General features: G+C 36.0%; 2 protein-coding genes across 3 annotated transcripts; both read right to left on the bottom strand.

The window, feature by feature from the left end:
• Positions 1–7,766: 7,766 nt before the first annotated feature.
• LOC133785897 (fimbrin-2) lies at positions 7,767–12,015 on the bottom strand. The gene is made up of 14 exons (XM_062225112.1): positions 11,638–12,015; positions 11,376–11,546; positions 10,849–11,093; positions 10,577–10,748; positions 10,311–10,349; positions 10,116–10,184; positions 9,890–10,006; positions 9,588–9,799; positions 9,336–9,491; positions 8,961–9,160; positions 8,705–8,862; positions 8,476–8,572; positions 8,289–8,380; positions 7,767–8,150 (listed from the first exon to the last, which is right to left on the bottom strand). The coding sequence occupies exons 1-14, from the start codon at positions 11,725–11,727 to the stop codon at positions 7,965–7,967; spliced, it is 2,004 nt and encodes a 667-aa protein (XP_062081096.1). The 5' UTR covers positions 11,728–12,015; the 3' UTR covers positions 7,767–7,964.
• Positions 12,016–13,590: 1,575 nt separating this feature from the next.
• On the bottom strand, positions 13,591–18,328 carry LOC133785902 (protein PEP-RELATED DEVELOPMENT ARRESTED 1, chloroplastic). Of its 2 annotated transcripts, XM_062225118.1 has the most exons (10): positions 17,865–18,327; positions 17,245–17,400; positions 16,766–16,834; positions 16,471–16,641; positions 15,805–15,948; positions 15,487–15,645; positions 15,298–15,363; positions 14,984–15,043; positions 14,673–14,727; positions 13,591–14,410 (listed from the first exon to the last, which is right to left on the bottom strand). In XM_062225118.1, the coding sequence occupies exons 1-9, from the start codon at positions 18,228–18,230 to the stop codon at positions 14,683–14,685; spliced, it is 1,236 nt and encodes a 411-aa protein (XP_062081102.1). In that variant the 5' UTR covers positions 18,231–18,327; the 3' UTR covers positions 13,591–14,410; positions 14,673–14,682. The 2 variants fall into 2 exon arrangements, with proteins under 2 accessions (XP_062081102.1, XP_062081106.1); XM_062225122.1 differs by lacking the exon at positions 13,591–14,410 and having other exon boundaries at positions 14,672–14,727; positions 17,865–18,328.
• Between the last annotated feature and the right edge of the window lie 993 nt (positions 18,329–19,321).

The following is a 19,321-nucleotide window of genomic DNA, read 5'->3' as shown; positions in this document are numbered from 1 at the left end:
GATCGTGCGATTGATAACATCAGCGAAGAATACCAAGACTGGGAACAACAGGACAATTGTCTTGTTGTTTGGCTCCTTTCTTCAATGTCCGATAACACACTCACAAGAATGGTCGGCTGTGATACCACAGCTCAGATTTGGGCAGCCCTAACTGAATATTACACGGCTCAAAATCGGGCTAAGATTAGCCAATTCAAAACAGCCCTTCGAAACACAAGAATGACCGGTTCCCTTTCTGAATTCCTTCTCAAGATCAAGAAATTGGTTGATCTTCTCTCTTCTATTGGTCACAAGATGTCTCCCTCTGAACACATTGAAGCCATTTTCAATGGGTTATCTTCTGAATATGGTGTTTTTATTACCTCTGTTAGCACACAAAAGGATGATTATTCAGTAGCAGAAATTGAGGCTTTGCTAATGGCCCAGGAGTACCGTATAGCTAAAGAGGTCAAAGATCTTGGCATCATCAAATCTGAAGCCAATTTGGCTTTCAATCCGAGCTCCTCCCATAGCCGTCCTGGTTTACCTTCTCATGGTGGTTCATCTTATAGAGGTAACAACTTTGATTTTTCCTCCTCTCGTGGCGTCTTTAACAATGGCTCTCATTTCTCTGGTGTTTCCAACTCGTATGGTGCTGTTCGTCGTCCCCCTTCTGGCTCTTCTCGAGGTTTTCATTCTGGCTATCGCGGATCCTTTTTCAACAATAGAGGTCAATCCAACACATGGGGACAGCGACCTCAATGTCAGTTGTGCATGAAGCTTGGCCATACGATTCGCCAATGCTTTTATCGATTCGACAAGTCGTTTACGGGTCCTGAAAGTCTTCAACCTCTTCAACCAACTACTGCAGTTGCTGAGTTACAAGCCATGTCTGCTACAGCTGAAACAGTCTCGGATTCAAGCTGGTACCTGGATTCTGGAGCTACCAACCATTTGACACCAGAATTGAGCAATCTTACCACCAGCAATGAGTATTTTGGAGATGAACAAATTCATATGGGGAATGGAACAGGTTTGTCTATCCTTAATATTGGTTCTTCTTCCTTTCTTTCCCCTCTTTCTTCTCAACCTTTACATTTAACAAATTTGCTTCATGTGCCTTCTATAACCAAAAACTTATTAAGTGTTTCCCAATTCACAAGAGATAATAATGTCTTTTTTGAATTTCACTCATCTTTTTGATGTGTTAAGGATTCGATTACCCTCAAGACTCTTCTTACTGGGAAACTTCACAAGGGTTTATACCACTTTGACACAAATCAACTCCAGCTTCTTGATTCATCTTCTTCACAGATTCGGTCATCACCAAACTCTGTCACCCATCAATCGTCTTCTATATTGCACACTTCCAGTCAATGTCTAGTATCGAATAAATCTGTAGAAAATTCTTCCTATGATTTGTGGCATAAAAGATTAGGCCATCCTTCGGCCAAGATTGTAAAATTGGTTCTTTCAACTTGTAATATTCAGTTTCATAATAAAAATAAAGATTTTTCTGACATTTGCACAGCTTGTAGTCTTGGTAAATGTCATAAGCTTCCTTTTCCTAACTCTTCTACTGAATATTCTTATCCCTTACAATTGTTGCATTCGGATCTATGGGGTCCTTCACCTGTCATTTCATCCAATGGATATCGCTATTACATTAGTTTTGTCGATGCTTATACTAGATACACATGGATTTATCTCTTACGCACTAAAGATGAAGCTCTCCCTACTTTTACTAAATTCAAATCTCAAGTTGAAAATCAATTTGGTCTTAAAATCAAGTGTCTTCAATCTGACTGGGGTGGGGAATTCCGTTCTTTTACTAATCTTGTAGAACAATCAGGTATCATACATAGACTATCTTGTCCACACACCCATGAACAAAATGGTGTTGTGGAACGCAAACATCGCCACATAGTTGAGACTGGCCTAACTCTTTTAGCTCAGTCATCTTTACCTTTGAAGTTTTGGGATGAATCTTTTAGAACCTCTGTGTATCTTATCAATCGTATGCCCACTCCTATTTTACAAGGCAAATCACCCTTTGAAATCTTGTTTCATAAAATTCCTGATTATAGCATGCTCAAAGTCTTTGGTTGTCTTTGTTTTCCAAATTTGAGGCCCTATAACCGTACCAAGCTTCAATATCGATCTACTCCATGTGTATTCATAGGTTATAGTCTTCTACATAAAGGTTACAAATGTATCACTCAAGAAGGTCGCCTATATATTTCAAGGGATGTTTTGTTTAATGAGAATTCCTTTCCTTACTCCTCATTTATGCAGTCCACATGTTCTACACCTTCCACCTCTACTACTTTCACTTCTACTCATCCTCCTCTCATTTTCAAGTCCCAAGTTACTACTTTTCAAAATCCTTTCACTTTTACATCCTCATCTCTTCCTACTGTACCTGTACCCTCAGCTGCTCCTTCAACCTCTACAAGCTCACCTCTTATTACTCCCACCTATTCACTATCTAGGACCAATATTAATGATGCACAAACATCTTCTTTACCTGCTGATTTTGTTTCTGATACTAACAATACTGCTCAGTCTTTGCTGCCAGTTTCTGCATCTTTACAGGTTGATCAGCCCTCACCTTCTGTCACTGCCCCAGCTGTTGTTCCAGCACCAGCCGCACCTCCTGTCAATGCTCATTCGATGCAGACCAGGTCCAAGTCTGGCATCCGTAAGCCTCGGGCTTTTTCTGTAGTTTTAGAGCCTCGCTCTGTTAAAGATGCTCTTACTTCAGCCGAGTGGAACAAAGCTATGTCTTCTGAATTTCAAGCTCTCACTCAAAACTCAACTTGGACATTGGTTGACACTCCCATTGACAGACCAGTTATTGGTTGTAAATGGGTTTTTAAAATTAAAGAAAAGGCTGATGGGACTATTTTGAGACACAAGGCTCGCTTGGTTGCGAAGGGTTATCATCAACAAGCATGAATTGATTATCATGAGACTTTTAGCCCTGTAATCAAGCCAGTTACCATTCGGATTCTGCTATCTCTTGCATTGCAGTTCAACTGGACCATTAAGCAACTCGATGTCAATAACGCATTCCTTAATGGGAACTTAAAAGAGGATGTGTTTATGCTTCAGCCACCTGGCTTTGAGAGTTCTCAATATCCGCATAAGGTTTGCAAGCTCCAAAAAGCTATCTATGGCCTGAAGTAAGAACCCCGTGCTTGGTTTGAAAAGCTTTCTGCTGCTCTACAACAGTTTGGTTTTGTCTCTTCAAAATCTTACCAATCCTTGTTTTTACGGGTTACTACTGCTCATACTACTTATGTCTTAATATATGTTGATGACATATTGGTTATGGGCAGCTGTTCTCATGTTATTCAGTCCTTGGTTCACACTCTAAATCAGGTGTTCTCTTTAAAAGATTTAGGAGATGCCCATTATTTCCTTGGGCTTCACATTACAAGGACTTCAGATCAGCTCCACATCTCTCAAAAGAAATATCTTACTGATTTGTTATCAAAAGCAATGATGTTAGGAGCTAACAGTCAAAAGACACCTATGGGTGGAAGTTCTAAGCTCTCTAAATTTGGTGGTGAATCTGTTGATGATGTTTTTCTTTACCGATCCATTGTGGGTGGCTTGCAATATGCCACTATCACACGGCCAGAGGTAGCTTTTTCAGTGAACAAAGTGGCTCAATTCATGCATTCTCCACTTCTTTCTCATTGGATTGTTGTGAAGAGGATCCTAAGGTACTTTGCTGGGACTCTTGACTATGGATTGACATATCAGAAATCTTCTTCTACAAACATTGAGGCCTTTTGTGATGCCGACTGGGCATCTGATCCGGATGACAGAAAATCAACTTCGGGCTTTTGCATTTTCTTTGGTAAAAATCTGGTAGCTTGGCAGTCGAAGAAACAATCGACGATTTCACGATCTTCTACCGAAGCTGAGTTTAGAAGTTTAGCTACTGTGGCGTCTGAAATCACTTGGATTCAGTCTTTGTTCACTGAACTTCGGTTTGCCTCTTCTTCTATTCCACGGATTTGGTGTGACAATCTGAGTTCCGTCATGTTAGCTGCGAATCCGGTGCTGCATGCCCGCACCAAACACATAAAGATCGACTTGTACTTTGTTCGTGACAAGGTTCTCTCCAAAGAAATTGAAGTCAACCATGTTCCTCCTGCTGCACAATTAGCCGACTGCCTCACAAAGCCAATCTCCTCTTCCAATTTCCTAGTACTTAGAGACAAACTAAGGGTTCAGTCTTTGACCACCCTTAGTTTGAGGGGGGCTATTAGGGATAGCTGTGATTAGCTTTGTTATATAACAGTTTCTGTTTTGTTTTCTGTTACACTTGCTTTTCTTGTAACCAATCAGTTGCTCTGTTATATTTCTCTTCCTCCGTATATAAACTCTTCTGAGTTTTCTTTTCATCAATAACAGAACACTTTGTCTCATTCTTGATCTTTCTTCTTCCCTGCAATCTCTTTCTAACAATAAAGAATAGAATCAATTATGAATTTTAATTGCTTCCCCTATCCAAAATTTTGATTAAAAAACTTAAGTTTAAGAAACTAATTTGCGATTATAATAAAATTTATTTTTAAATAAAATAAATCTTGACTAATATTTTTCTAAGGAAATAAAACATTTAAATAAATGTTATATGATTATATTAGTATCAGTTACAAGTCACTAATTAATGCTCATTAAATACTTTTAGTCAACTATTGAATTAATTATAACCATTCAATAGTGATCAAATGGTTAAAATTAATATATATAATCATTAATGGGTATATATTTGATGTAACCATTAATGGTTATATATTTGATGTAAAATTATTTGAGGATATTTATTGTGGTTACATAGTAAATAGAAATATTTTGTTCAAAACATGTTCGTTTTCTTGAGGAGCTTCGCTATAGTCACTAGACTCACTATCATGTGTTCTTGAGGAGTTTCGCTGTTAGCCACCAGACAGAGAAATTTTCTCCCCAATCTAGTCTCTCCAAATCAGGCAACCTTTGTTCAAGAAAGGCTCATTTCGGAAAACTCTATGGTAGCAAAGGAAATAGTCCACTCCATGGCTAGAAAAAAAGGGAAGAAAGGTTTCATGATGATAAAGCTTGACATGGAAAAGACGTATGAAAAAATGGATTGGAGGTTCATAATTGAAGTAATAGAGGCTAGGGGTTTCGACCCACCTTTTATTGAATGGATTAGAAGTTGTATACAGTTAGAAGAGATGAATCTGCTCACAAATGGAAAGATTGATGGGAATGTACACCCAACACTTGGTCTAAGACAAGGAATCCCACTGTTCTCAGCTCCTAAGCAATGGCAGGTAGAGCATGCCTAATCCAATATGTGGGTTCTTCGCTCTCCTCTTATGTAGATTCCAATGTCTATTTCTTCTCGCATTGACCGATCCCTCAAAGAATTTTGGTGGGGAGATACTCCGAACAGGAAAACTTTCCATATGCTAAGCTGGAAAGAACTTTGCAAGCCTAAAACTGAAGAAGTATTGGGGTTCAATTCTACTGAGATTATCAACAAGGCCTTCATAACCAAATGGGTGTGGAAAGGTCTCATTGATACTTCTAGCATTTGGAGTATGACTATGAATGCTAAATATAAAAAAGACAGGGACTTCTTGAAACTCCAGGAGAGCACAACAGATTCCATCATGTGGAAAGCAATACTAAGGACAAGGGAAGTTCTCCTCAAGGGCTTTTGCAGAAGAATTGGTAATGGTGAGACTACTTCCATCTGGTTCCACCCTTGGGTCTCGGAAGGCAATCTCGAACCCCAACCTATGAAGGAAGCAACTCTTGGAATTAACTGGGTAAGAAAGTTTATAGAAAATGGACAGTGGAATGCACAATTGATTAAAGAGTGGTTCCAGGAACAGGACTCTAAACGCATTCTAAATATTATACTCCCTATCAATGACAAACATGATTAGTGCATGTGGGTAGGAGAAAGATCGGGATTCTTCTCGGTCAAATCCGCATGCAGGTTGTTAAGAAATGAGTCACAAAATGGTGAGAATAACAAGCTTTGAAGATGGATTTGGGGTTCGAAGATGCACGATAGAAGTAAATTGTTTTGGTGGCAAGTTGCCAGGGACGTTTTACTCACCAGGTCCCGTCTAGAGCGCTTCTTTTGCATTGACAATGTGTGAACAAAATGAGGAAAATACCTTCCATCTTTTCTGGGAATGCTCATTTGCAATGGCTCTCTGGTTTGGATGTAGTTGGGAATTTAGAACCAACTGCTATCAGGCTGGGGACTGGAGTCAGTGGATGCACTGGTTTAAGATGGACAGGCATAGACCGCCAAACCTCCCATTTGGAGAATTTTTAGCAGAAGCAGCTTCCATTCTTGAAACCATCTGGAAGGTGAGAAGTCAAATCATTCATGGAGAAGAAAAATCTCATATTAGGATCATAATCAACATGATAAATTGGAAATTGCTGGAAATCAACCATCTACTCCTCCACTATGCAATTATCCAATCAAATTGGCTACCTTCTATGAAGGACTAGTTGTTATTCAACACTGATGTCTCAATTGGGAAAGCTTACTCGATGGTTGTAGCAATCTTTTGGGACCACAAGGCTGAGGTGATCAAGGTTGTAACAGAGAAAATCCACCCCACTGACCCCCTCATTAGTGAGACTTGGGCCCTGAGTACAGCGGCCAAAGTTGCAGCAACTAATGGATCTGGTAATGTTGTCTTCTAGTCTGATGCCTCCAATGCAATCCAAACGCCGAAAGGTGAGGACCCCTCTAAAATAGATTTAAGACTAACTAAACTGTTCAAATGGTTTCATGAATCAGTTTCTAAGCTCAAACTTTGGGAAATCCATCACATTCCGAGCTCATGCAATTGGGTTGCGCATAACATAGCCAAGTGGGCAAGGCTTCACAAGTTGGAGGGAGACCTAGCACCGGATATCATTAACACATCCATGATGCACGATGCTGAGTTCAAATTTCAGTAAATCTTAGTTGTAGTTCAGTCTCTATCGTTTTATGTAATTTCATGTTTCTATATCCTTTTGTTTATTGACTGTTTGTTCTAGTTTGCCTCTTTGTAAGCTGACTCTTTGATTTTCCTTATAAAGTTTTCGTGCTGGGTATCGTGGCACTTTGAATAAATAAAAAAGGTTCTTCTATAAATCATATCTATATGAGATTGAAATTGCATTTTTCAATAAAGTAAGAGCGTGTGTTTGAGACTAAGTGGTAATTAGATAAGTAATTGGGTTCTATTTTAAAATACAATGTATATTTGGATGTGAAATTGTAATTACATATAAATTCCTATCATGTGTGCCAAATTAGTTAATAATTACACATTAAAATAATATTATGTAATTACACATTATTTTAATAATTACACATTAAAATAATATTATGTAATAATTACTCTTTAAAATTAATAGTATTTAGTAATTACACAATTTTCCTATGAGAATTAAATAGTGAAATTGAAACATTTTAATTACCTCTAATTACCTTCAATTACATGATTACTGAGTAATTACCTTCTTAAACAAATTTGTCAAATCTAATAAACAAACATTTCAATTGCAAGATGGTTTCCAAGCACACCCTAAGAATAATCTCATGAAATTTAGAAATTTCTACAATGTTTTCATTAGTATTTTTATTTAATTTTGAAAAAGCTTTTATTAATTAGAAAGTGGAATAACTATGGTATTACTAAATATTATAAAGTTATTATAGTACTACTAATTACAATTCTATAAGCAAAACAGAGAAAGCTAGCTATTCACAAATATAATTTCTTTAACAAAATTTTTCTTTCAAAATAGTTGAATTCCTACTATGTCATACACTGATTTCACAAAGTAAGACAAAAAAAATTAAAAGAAAAAAAAATCAAACGAGCTTGAGACAGCACTTAGCAAAAGCTCTACAGCAATACAATACATACATATACATACATATATATATATAAAAATACTTATAGATGTCCATTCTCGTCTATTGATGACTCAGAAGAAGAGTCATCGAGTGTTGAATTCGATATGGTCTCCAACTGGCTGGAGGCCTCACTATCTGAAATCCCAGATGGTCTTTCTTCAACAGGTTGTTTCAAGAACCAGTACATTATGCTTGCAGTCAACGTAAGGATCATTTTTTGGTTCACCTAACAACACACACATATACAAATCTTAGGTACAAAATGCATATAAGATAAGACTTAAATGAGTAATGAAGAGAGAAAGAGAGAGCAATGGCAGCAAAGTGCTGTGTGATGTTAGGAAACTTTTAAAGAAAAGAGTACCTCAGTTATGTCTTCTGGCAGCAAAAATATTGAGCAACCGAGCTTTCTCGCAATGCTGATTATGTATGAGGCATTCATCTTTTTCTCTTCATCTGAATTTCACCAAGTTTAAGAGAGGTAATTAATCAAAGAATCATTCTCAATACATACTTTAATGGCATGTTAACACATGAGAAATAAGACATACCGGTTGCCCCTTTGGTAACAAGACTCCAATTCACAACTCTAGGCTGCACTGCACTGAGTAGTTCTAGGAAAAAAATACCATCTTTCAAACTTTTATCCTGTGAAAACCAAAACAGTGTTACGATCAAGTCCATTTGAACACTTCAGTCAACGCTTATACATTAATGCAAGGGTATCGAGTGGTAATGGCATGCTCTTTTGATACCTTAAAGCAACAACTGAAATGGTACCTTAAAGCTATCCATGCGACTTTGGCTTCCTGAGTTGCTGACTTTGGTGTTGGCCCATTCCAGAATATCAACGTCTGTAATTTCCTTCCCATGAGAATGGAACCTCAAGTTTCTTAGCAATTGGAGGATGTTGCAACGCATCAATTGCCACAAATAAGCTGAAGAGAGCAACCAAAACTATATCAGAATATAAAAAGGCAAAATAGCTTATTGAGTTTCAAAGATATCAGTTTATGGATGATAGCATTGGACATACCGAGTATTAGCTTCTTGTTACCCTGCACAATATCATTTCCGGCAATATTTACTAGGGAAAATTTCAATTGTTTCCCTATCTTTACAACTTGGTTACAGTTTTCTACTTTTCTGAATGGCATTTTAATTGGAGGCTTGTTTGCAATCTTCCAGTTGACAATCCCTGGGGAAATCTTGTCTAGCGTCTCCAAAAGCACCCATCTGCATAGAACCAACTTTTCACTTCAGTTCCAAAAGAAAACTAAAGATTAAACAGTTCTATTTTCCATATGGAAATGGACTCAAAAAGATTGTGATGCCGAGTTTGAAAATGAATTTGAGTAGGATGAGAATAATTAATAACTTTTAAAGAGTCAAACAAGGACAAATACTCTACCCATCTCTAACGTCTTCAAAGACATTGTTGATATATGTTGAATTTCCCTGACTGTTTAACCAGAAGCGGAATGCTCGCTCTTCTCTGGAGATTTGGCTGTCATCTGGCATAGTTTCAAGAAATGATATCTGTTTTGTTTGGCTTGACAGACCATTCCTACAGGTGAATGAACACACATTAAGCTTTTTAAGGCAAAAAAAACAAAAGTCACATTGCATACATTTCTCATAGAGAGATAGAGAGAATCCTCACCTATGCTGGAAAACATGTGCGACGAAAGCCAAGTTAAGATTTGGTGAACCTTCAACAATATCTTTAGCCGTTAAGTATCTCCTGCAACCCATCCTATCGGCATGTGCAAGAACTAACTTTGCTCTTTCAAAGGGATCCTTTGCAGCCAATGCAGATGGTTTACTGTGCTCAGGTGCAAGAACGTTTAAGAGGTGAGCATAAGCCTCAGCATCCTGCAGTAAGTTTTGATGCCAAAGAACTCAAATACGAACTAGGAGGAATAGTCTAGTACATGACTACAGCTTCAACTTATGATTCTGTACCTTGACATCAGTGGAGAAGTTCGTGACAATTTTCCTGTATTCTGATTTCTTCAATTGAAAATTCATCCACCTCAACAATATCTTCTCTGGTGGCAGACTCATTAACTCTTCCACATCCTAATCATTTGGAACATAAGAAGCATATCAGACAGAGAATTTGTTGACTTAAGAACCTGCACTCTATTCCTCAAGGAGCCAAAAACTCAGTGCAATAGTACACTTTTACCTTACTATCATCAACCAACTCTACTAATTGAGGTGTTTTCTTCAAGTTGAGGTCTGCCAATAATTGAATCTACACAACATAAATAGATAAACAAAAAAAAAAGTTAAGAATGGTTTTGAATTCATCATAACAAGTAATGTTGAGTATGTATCTAATGTAAACTGAAATACAGTAAGTATTCATGAAAAATCTTACCTTGATTATCTGGGAAATCACTCCAAGGACTAGATGACGCTGAAGACAAAAGAAAGAGGTCATTAACATGTTGATCAGCAAAACTGAAAAGTGCATAATAGAGAGCTACTTGAAGGAGGTGGGAGTGAATTCGCGGTAATCCATCAAGTATGAGAAAGAAACAATGGACCAAAATCTTTAAGACCTACCATGAACTTAGAAAAAGATTGAATATGCATTTGTTTGGTGTTTGCATACAATCAAAAGCATGGATACAATGAACATACCCTTCCTTCAATGAAATCCTGAGTCCCAATATTGACCACAGTGCATCCAATAGCCTTGGCAGAGTTGAGACAGAGTGTATGATTCTCATTTCTTTCCCAAGGATTGAGTACTCTCTTAGTGTTGATAGCCCTTTCATCAATTGTTCCCGGAACTGCCACATTGATCAACTTACTGCAACCAAAGACAATGATTGGTATGTCAAACATACATCCAAAAAACAAGCGAATTGTAATCCAAACTAAAAGAACATCATTAAATACATAATGATCACCATAAAAGTACTCCATCCTTCACGATCTCGAATAGATCGTTCGTTGAAGGATCAAGAGGAAGATATCTCTTTATAAACTCATCTTCTGATAGATAGTTATTGATATGGGCAACATAAGATGCCTTCTCGGATTCACTGATCGTATGAAGCAAAGTAGTGGTAGCAGCCTTGAGAAATGCAGACGAGTTCTTAGCAGCACTGCCGCCAGTTATAGCACTAGCGTGGCCATTAAGTTTCAAATACACCTGTCAATCCATATACTTTCTTAACACAGATTCCAATCCAACAACATAAAATTCTAAAAAGGAATCGATCAACCCTTTTCAACATAGTCCAATATTTATCAAAAAGTAATGAAATTTATCACAGAATCGGATCATTTTTAAATGTTCTTCATGTTAAACAGAACATCAATTCTAACTTAACTTCCAAGCGTTTTGATCTAGATGATAAGATCAGTTTAAAGTGCTTAACTACAATATCCCATTAGTGAATTGAAATAGATTCATAAAAAGCTTGAAACTGACCCTGAGAAAGAACTCAAAATCAACGTCATCATCAAGATTATGGTGATAATTTTGAATAAGAGAAGCTCTCTCTTCCTCTGTCAAATTCTCTCCCACAACTTTCAGGCTCGACGTCCTCGAAGCCAAGTCACCAACCGTAAGCCTACCACTCTCTCTCCTCATGCTAGTGAACTTCAAAAAAAAAAAAAAAAACAGAGCATCTGATCTTTAAAATTCTGTCAAAAGAAGAAAATCACAGAAGAACAATAAGGCCATGACTTACGTGAGATTTCAAGCTACGAAGCTCAACTTGGGTGAACTGGTTTTGAAGCCATGGATCTGAAACAAGAATGCCCACGTAGCCTGACATCATAAAAGCTCCAAAACTAGCTTGCCCAGATAAAGATTTTCTCTTCTTCTTCTTCTTATAGTAAGAAGAAGAAAAAGATATTGTTTAAAGCTTGAAGCTTTGAACTCTAATTGTTCTATGGCTTTTGTTAGTTAATATTTTTAAATGAAGTTTGAGAAGAAGAAATAAGGCAGTGGTGTACAGTAGTAGAAGTAGTAGGAGAGGAGGGAAGGTGAGATGAGATGAGAAGGGCCAACACAGTTGGGACGGTGTCGAGCTGTCAGTGTTCAAAGTTGTTCATTTGATAAGGAATTCAAATTATGAGTATGACCATGTTCACGTTCTCTCTCCTCTCTCTCTCTCTCTCTCTAACAAAGTAATAACACAGTAAACTTGAAAGAAAGAAAGAAGAGTTTGCCTACCAATTGGGCCTGGGCCCACAATGTCTTAGCAGAGAATTCAAATTATGACCCTCGTGTCCCTTGCTACTGTGGTTTGGCCGTTACAACTTTTATTAGACTTCTCATTATTCTATCTATATGGAACACTTTTTTTGAAAAAAAAATAAAGTATTTTATTAAATGTAATTACAGATTAAGATGACCAATAAACCCAAAGTCAAATCACATTCAAATTTCAAACTTATAAATATCCTGATTTTATTTATAACATCACTGGGAATGATATTATTTTACTCATTAGTTGTATGACTTTCATAAATTAAAGAAAAGGGTTTATCTTAATTAGTATATAATTAGTTTAAATCTTTGTTTACCGTTAGGATAATGTATTCATGAGTTCTAGAAGATTTATATAGAAAAAAGTCAATTATTTTTAAAAGGGCAAAACAGTCAATTCAGTTGGGTTTTTGAATTAAAAAAAATGGAAAGATCCACTAGCTAGTGTATAAAAGCTTGCGTGCCTTTTTAAAAAGTTTTCTTAGTACTATTATAGAGCCATTTGCTTTTGAAGTCTTCCTTATAAAATATATTCTATGAATATAACACATATAAGTAGCACCAAATATTGGTAATGAATTATTTTAGGCCTTATGAAGTTGGTAATATTTTTCTTTGCCCTTAAATAAAATTTCGTATAAGTAAAGTGGGATTCTACCTCTACGAATTGGCTTGTAAGAAATGTCAATCGTTTAATACAATTTATATAAACTTAATCATCTTTTTTTCACCAATAATTACAACAATTCTGTCATGTTTTCAGAGACAGCTCATGCCACATTGGTTTATTGTTACGATTTATGACAGTTTCAATCAAATTTCTCTTTTCATATATTTTTAAAATAAAAATAAATAAAAACCCATTAAAGTATGTGCATTTGCTAGACATGGGTATCAATAAATGTAGTGATTTAATGCTTAGAAGAGAAATAAATGATACACAAAATTTGGTGAAAAAATCAGGTCTCTCAGAGACAAAAGTGGAGGAGCAACATAGATTAAATTAAGCTGATTTGACTAGTTTACTTTATTTGAATTGAAATATTAATTATTATTATTAATGTTTAGCAAATTAAGATCAATATTACTATATCAGATAGGGATGAGAATGTGACCCACCATTTGATCAATCCAGGTCCAGAGAAGAGAAAAGCATCTTAAACCTTTTATGTTATTCAAGTGTCTTTGTCTCCTTTAACCCATTCGAAGCAGTCAAATAAATACTTCCAACTCTTTAGATTTTGTAGATGAACCTTCTTTTTTCTCTTTCCAATTTTTACTTTCAACTTTCGCAATCTCTTTATGAGAATTCCTCCAAACTTGCACTATTTTTTCTTTCAAGATCAAAACAAACCATTAATAAATGTCTTTTTCTTCTTCATGACTAAGCTGTTGGCATGGTGGAAGTTAAGTAAATGAGGCATGTGAGTGAATAACACAACCATTACGTTTGTATGTAAATAAACCCATCTTTTTTCTCATGTGAAGGGTATCAACACAGTCATCATTACAGACCATACTTTGATATCACCTTTTACCAAAATCATTACACTTAATAAATAAATGAAAACACCCATAAGATGATAAATCAGTGACCCAAAAACTATTTGATCCCTTGACAAAAGCGAGCCTTGAATATCATTTTAGACACATGTGGGTCATCATTTTCCATATCTTCTTATGGTTGTGAGGCACTACGATTATGTTTGAAAAGACGGCTAATGGGCAACTCAAAACTTTTCTAAATAGTTCAATTTTTTCTCTTTCTTTTCTCCTTCTGAAAAGGAGTTTTCATCTTATGGAGAAGAACAAGGAGAAGAGATCATAAGAGGGGTAGCCATATATTTTCTAGGCCAATGTAGGGTTATAGAGGCCATGAGATAGCGTGGTGCCAAATCCAAGTCGGTGGGAAGGTTTTGCCCATTTGCTTGTTTATTGCTTTAAACAAAAGGGAATTATGGATTGGGATGAAGAGGTCATGGGGGAAAAGGCTGTAGATTATATAATTAGGGAATGTAGAACAATCCTTGCTGTGTATGCTTCGACTACTCACAGCATTCAAATCATCACAAGCCCCCACCCCACTTACTACTTGTTGCAAAATAGCTAATAAAAATACCTTGTTTATGTGGGGACCCTTATTCACATGGTGTTTTGCTATTGTTTAGACGAGTACTATGAATCTTCATCATTTTTCTTCAGCTGATCCCAAACTAAAGTGTGATTTGAAGCATATTGGCAATTGATTCCTATAATCATTGAAGATTTGATTCAGTGTTACTTAAAATAAATCTTGATTCACAAAAAATGGCAATGAAAGTGTAAACACTATATTTCATTCTTTGTCAAAGGTCTATTTAAGACTGAACAACTGCTTTTATGGCGTCCTGTAATTCTGTACTAACTTAGATTAAAGTATGGACAAAACTAGACCTACAAAATATCCATTTCCAACTGCAAATGTCATATAAAATGCAATTGTAATGTAATCAAGGATCAAGTGGTACCTACCATAATACATCTAGAATGCAATTTCCTCGAGCACCTGAAGTGTCTTCTCATGAACCTGGATTAGATAAAGCAACAGAGTGAATCATTTGAAAAAGGAAACATAGAATAGCAAAACATAAGGTTGATGCCAAAGAAAAAGATTGTAGAGCATAACTCAAACACAATTTCCGGAAAGAAATGAGAAACGTAATACCTAATCAAAGGGTAAAAAAAAAACCTGAGGGAATTTTGTCATTTGGTATTTACAATTTTAAGAAGCACTAGTATTTTGACAGGGTAAAGAGAGGGCGCCAAGAAAAAGCAAAAGTTACCCATTCTAGATGTTGTGCCGTGATACCAGGGACATTTCCAGCATATATACCACCCAAGACCTGGCAAATTTGGAACGATGAATTAGCCATATTAGATTGGATGAAGCTATACTTGTTTTAACTTACTATAGTAGCTTGAACTAGCCTAAAAAGGTATATGTAAACAAATTTAGTCACACAGAAATTTATTAAAATTTCAGTTGGACATGACATCCCCCAAACAAAACCATCCGCACTCACAAGGCATCATTAAGTCCATTGTTTTAAACCATGAAACCAAAACTCATTAAGCATGAAGCAATAATCGGCTTTACCTTGGTTACAGTCTCGAGAAACATGCCAGGGCGAACCGGAAGTGGCTTTCTTCCTGACACACTTGCCTGGTAATAATTCATGCGAATCAATAAGAATAATAATCATGGCTTCCATTCGCAGTAGTATTAACTATGTTTAACAAATCGTAAATTTTGATTGACACATTATGCCGGAGTTCTCAAACTCACCCTTCCCGTGAGTCCACCTGAAACCCGTCCAGCAGTTGTATGTTCCTCATCAGAGCCAGAGGTCTCAGCACCTTCATCTTTTCCTTGCATCACATTTTTTATCATCTCATGAACAGCTCTCCCTGGTTTTAAAGCAACCAGTTTCGTTAAGAAGTTCACCTGCAGGGAGAACAGCTTTTTAATCCATGTCAAGATGATAATAGCCATCATCATAGTGTTTATGATAGCAGCTTTCTTCAACAATGCCTTATAGGTCAAAAACTCAGCTAGATACCATGTGAAAATTCTTTAAGACCTTATAGATGCATAGGTACATACCTCTGCCTCTGGAAGAGTACTTAAGCCACGATCGTTTCTCTCATCTAATATGCCACCTCCCATCATATTCCGAGCTTCTTCTCTAATTAAAACCAGTCTTGCAAGCAATTTTCGATCCGGAACAAAAGGTCGTGTTTCCATTGTCTTCAAAAGAAATGATGAATTTGGAATCAATACAGGAAAGTAGACCACCCCACACACACACCCACACCCAAAAAAAATAGTGTGGGGAAAAAGGGGAGCACTAAATACAAGTCTCATAGGAAATCTACGTGCATAATATGATGTAGTGGAACACACAATAAGGAAAAAAAGGGAATCTGCTCTATACAACCACACTAAATTCTGTAAGACCTGCAATGCTTTATGTTTATCAAGAGTTGATTTAATTGTTAGTTTGAGTAGACATTCTGTACAAATGTAGAAATAAACACATGTCCATCACTTGACCAGAGAATCCAAATTTCTCCAATTGCTACTCATATGTTATTTGATTCACTAACTTCTGTAAGTAATTGCAGAAAACAAGAAAAAAAAATTCACAATTACGTTTTTATTATAATTTCAATACAAAATTTCTGGCCATAAGGATTATCCCTATGATTTAGCATATTATTCAATACAATGCACAATATAATATGAAGCAGGTGTTTTCTTGATAATTACCTCCAGTAAATCATCAGCCTGATTAGCAATTTCATTCAGATTTGCAGCAGGAATATGAACTTTAGTTCCATTCTTGCTTTTAAACACACCACCGCCAGCAGCAACTCTGCGTAGTAATTCCTGTCTGCTCTCTTTCTGAGGAGTTCTGCACAGCAGGCCTACCACTTGGACCTACAAAAGAATAGAAGAAAGGAGCATTAGCTCCCATCAAATTTAAATGATCATAACTGCTGACAATGTATCACTATATTAACAGGTAAGAAGAATGAATTCCATTCAAAGAAATAGTTCTTACTTGCGGGGGAGACTTTTTTGTCAGATGGGATAATACTGTCTCCTTTATCACTTCCAGCAGTGACTTGCGCTGACGGAAAAAGATCGAGAACCAGACAAATAAGCTAACAATAATGATGTTATGAATAAATTTTTACATCAGTAAAGCAGAAGTTGTGTTGTCAACAACCATCATTACCAACAGAGAGCATAAATCACATAAAAACTTATATATATATACCTGTCCTTCCGAACCTCCACCAACCCATAAATAACAAACAAACAAAAACATGTGCAATCTAAAAACCATACCAATGCAAGGAGAATAAGAATACTTAAACGATAGGTTTCATTCAATTAAAGCTGACTTAAAATTCTAGAGGAGTGTTTGCATCAGAATATCCTATCCAAAACTTTCCACACATTTCCAGTATACACAGCCGATTAATTTTACATATTAGGAAAAATAGAAAGATGCAACATAAAAAGCTGAAATAGAACCTTATCATCTTGGTCATTTTCAGCAAGTTGGATCATGTAGTCCAAAGCCATCATGAAACCGGATTCCATCTCATCAACTCTCTTCCCTATGACCCCTTGGGCAGCTAGCTCCACAGCCACTTCTTCAGATGCCTCGTCCATATTCATATCTTCCAACTGTAGTCGTGCATATACACACACAGGCATACAAACACCGCTTATTGCAAGTTAAATTTACAAATCAAATTCAAGGTTCCAATGCACCAACTCAAAAATAACATCAAAATTCCAGCTAAAATGAAATCTAATACGTAATAACCAGATTTCTTAGACTGTAAATCATCTCAGTGAACCAACCGCGCACAATTACAAGGTGGCGTCAGAAAAAACAGAAACTGATGCCATCAAATGGCATAGTTATAATTGTTTTAATAATCTTAAGACGTCATGGGCAATCAAAAAACATAATTGTTTGATTAATCATAGAGAATTGACAAAACATAAACATCGTCTTTCCACTGTACTTACAAACGACATATAGTTTATTTCAAGTATCATACAATTTTCTTCCATTAACAAGGAACCAAAAAGAAACTTAAGGGAATGAAATAATAGAAACGAGAACAAGAAAGAGATCTCACAAGGATAATCATCTCTTCGAGAACGGAAGTGACTTGCTCTCCTCCTTTAAGTAGAGCTTCACACTCTGACGGGTCAAATTTCTTAGTCCCTCGATCTTGGAGAACCTTACTTCTGTCTTGCGCATCTAATTCTTCATCTGGGTAACCTCCTCCGACTTCATAAGTGGCGGCAGAGGCCACAAACGTTGCCTTCTTCTTCAGTTCTTTCGGTCGCCATTGCAGGCCTAGGTAGAGCTGCTTGTGGTGGGAGTGCGTTGAAGAGCAGTATAAGGGTAATGGTAACAGACTCGGATAGGAAGTGGGGCTGTACAGAGATGGTGGGACTGAGTACGAAATTGTGGAGAAGACGATGGTGCTCTGCAACATTTCCGGGTCGCTTCGATTTTTGGGGTTTTGGATGGGTTTTGTGTCACCGGTAGATAAGACAGATGGGTTTTTGTACACCAAAATGATGAAACGGTATGTTGTTGAAAATTTAAAATTACTATAATAAAAAACAACGAAAAAGGTTATTGAAGTTTAATTTTCTTCTTTATTTTTTGGACAGAGAAATATAAATATTTGCCCGATTAGCAAATTAGAACCTTTTTCAACAATTATATTATTCAATTTAAATTAATTATATATTAACTTCAAATTATAAAATTTTATAACTAATATAATTTTTAGAAATATACTTGGTAATTAATGATGCATTCAACAATTATATTATTGGAGGATTCTATGGTAGGAACTTTATTTCCGACCCGTAAAAAAATTTTGACAAGATTTTTTTTATAATCATGTATATTGTAATTATTTAGAGCATTTGTAAATTTTCAGAAAATTCCGAATAATTTACAGTGCCGAAAATTAGGTTTAAACATGCTATTTTCCACGCACATAAAAAAATTAATCGAGCGTGCAACAACCTGTTTTTAAACTAATTTTCGGTACTGTAAATTATTCAGAATTTTCTGAAAATTTGCATGATGCTCTAAATAACTACAATATACACGGTCATAAAAAAATCGCGTCAAAAACTGTTTACGGGTTGAGAACACAAAAGAGTATCACCGATATGGCTCTTTCTGAAGCCCCTAGTATAGAAATTTCCTATATTAAAAATTTGTGACATATTTAAAAAGAAAATAGTACAAATATAAAAATACAAAATTTAGGAATTTAAAAACATGATTGTTAAGTTTGGCAAAAAAATTTGATTGGTAAGTAAAATAATTGAAAGAATGTTATACTAAACATAATTTTAGGTTCCGACCATACTATAATCTGTATTAATAAAATAGTAATGGTTTTATGATTTAGGTTTTGAATAACAAAAACTAAAAATGTATATATTGGTTTAGCCCATGAAAAAAACATATGGCTTTTATACTATCAATGTGCAAAAATATAGGAATTATACTTTTCTTAATTTGTAAGGGAAAATTCATTAAATAAAAAAATTAAAATATGGA

The sequence above is a fragment of the Humulus lupulus genome, chromosome 1, assembly GCF_963169125.1.
Source record: "Humulus lupulus chromosome 1, drHumLupu1.1, whole genome shotgun sequence".
Taxonomy (NCBI): Eukaryota; Viridiplantae; Streptophyta; class Magnoliopsida; order Rosales; family Cannabaceae; genus Humulus; species Humulus lupulus.
The sequence above is the reverse complement of the archived record's forward strand: the minus strand, read 5'-3'. Positions and strand labels throughout refer to the sequence as shown.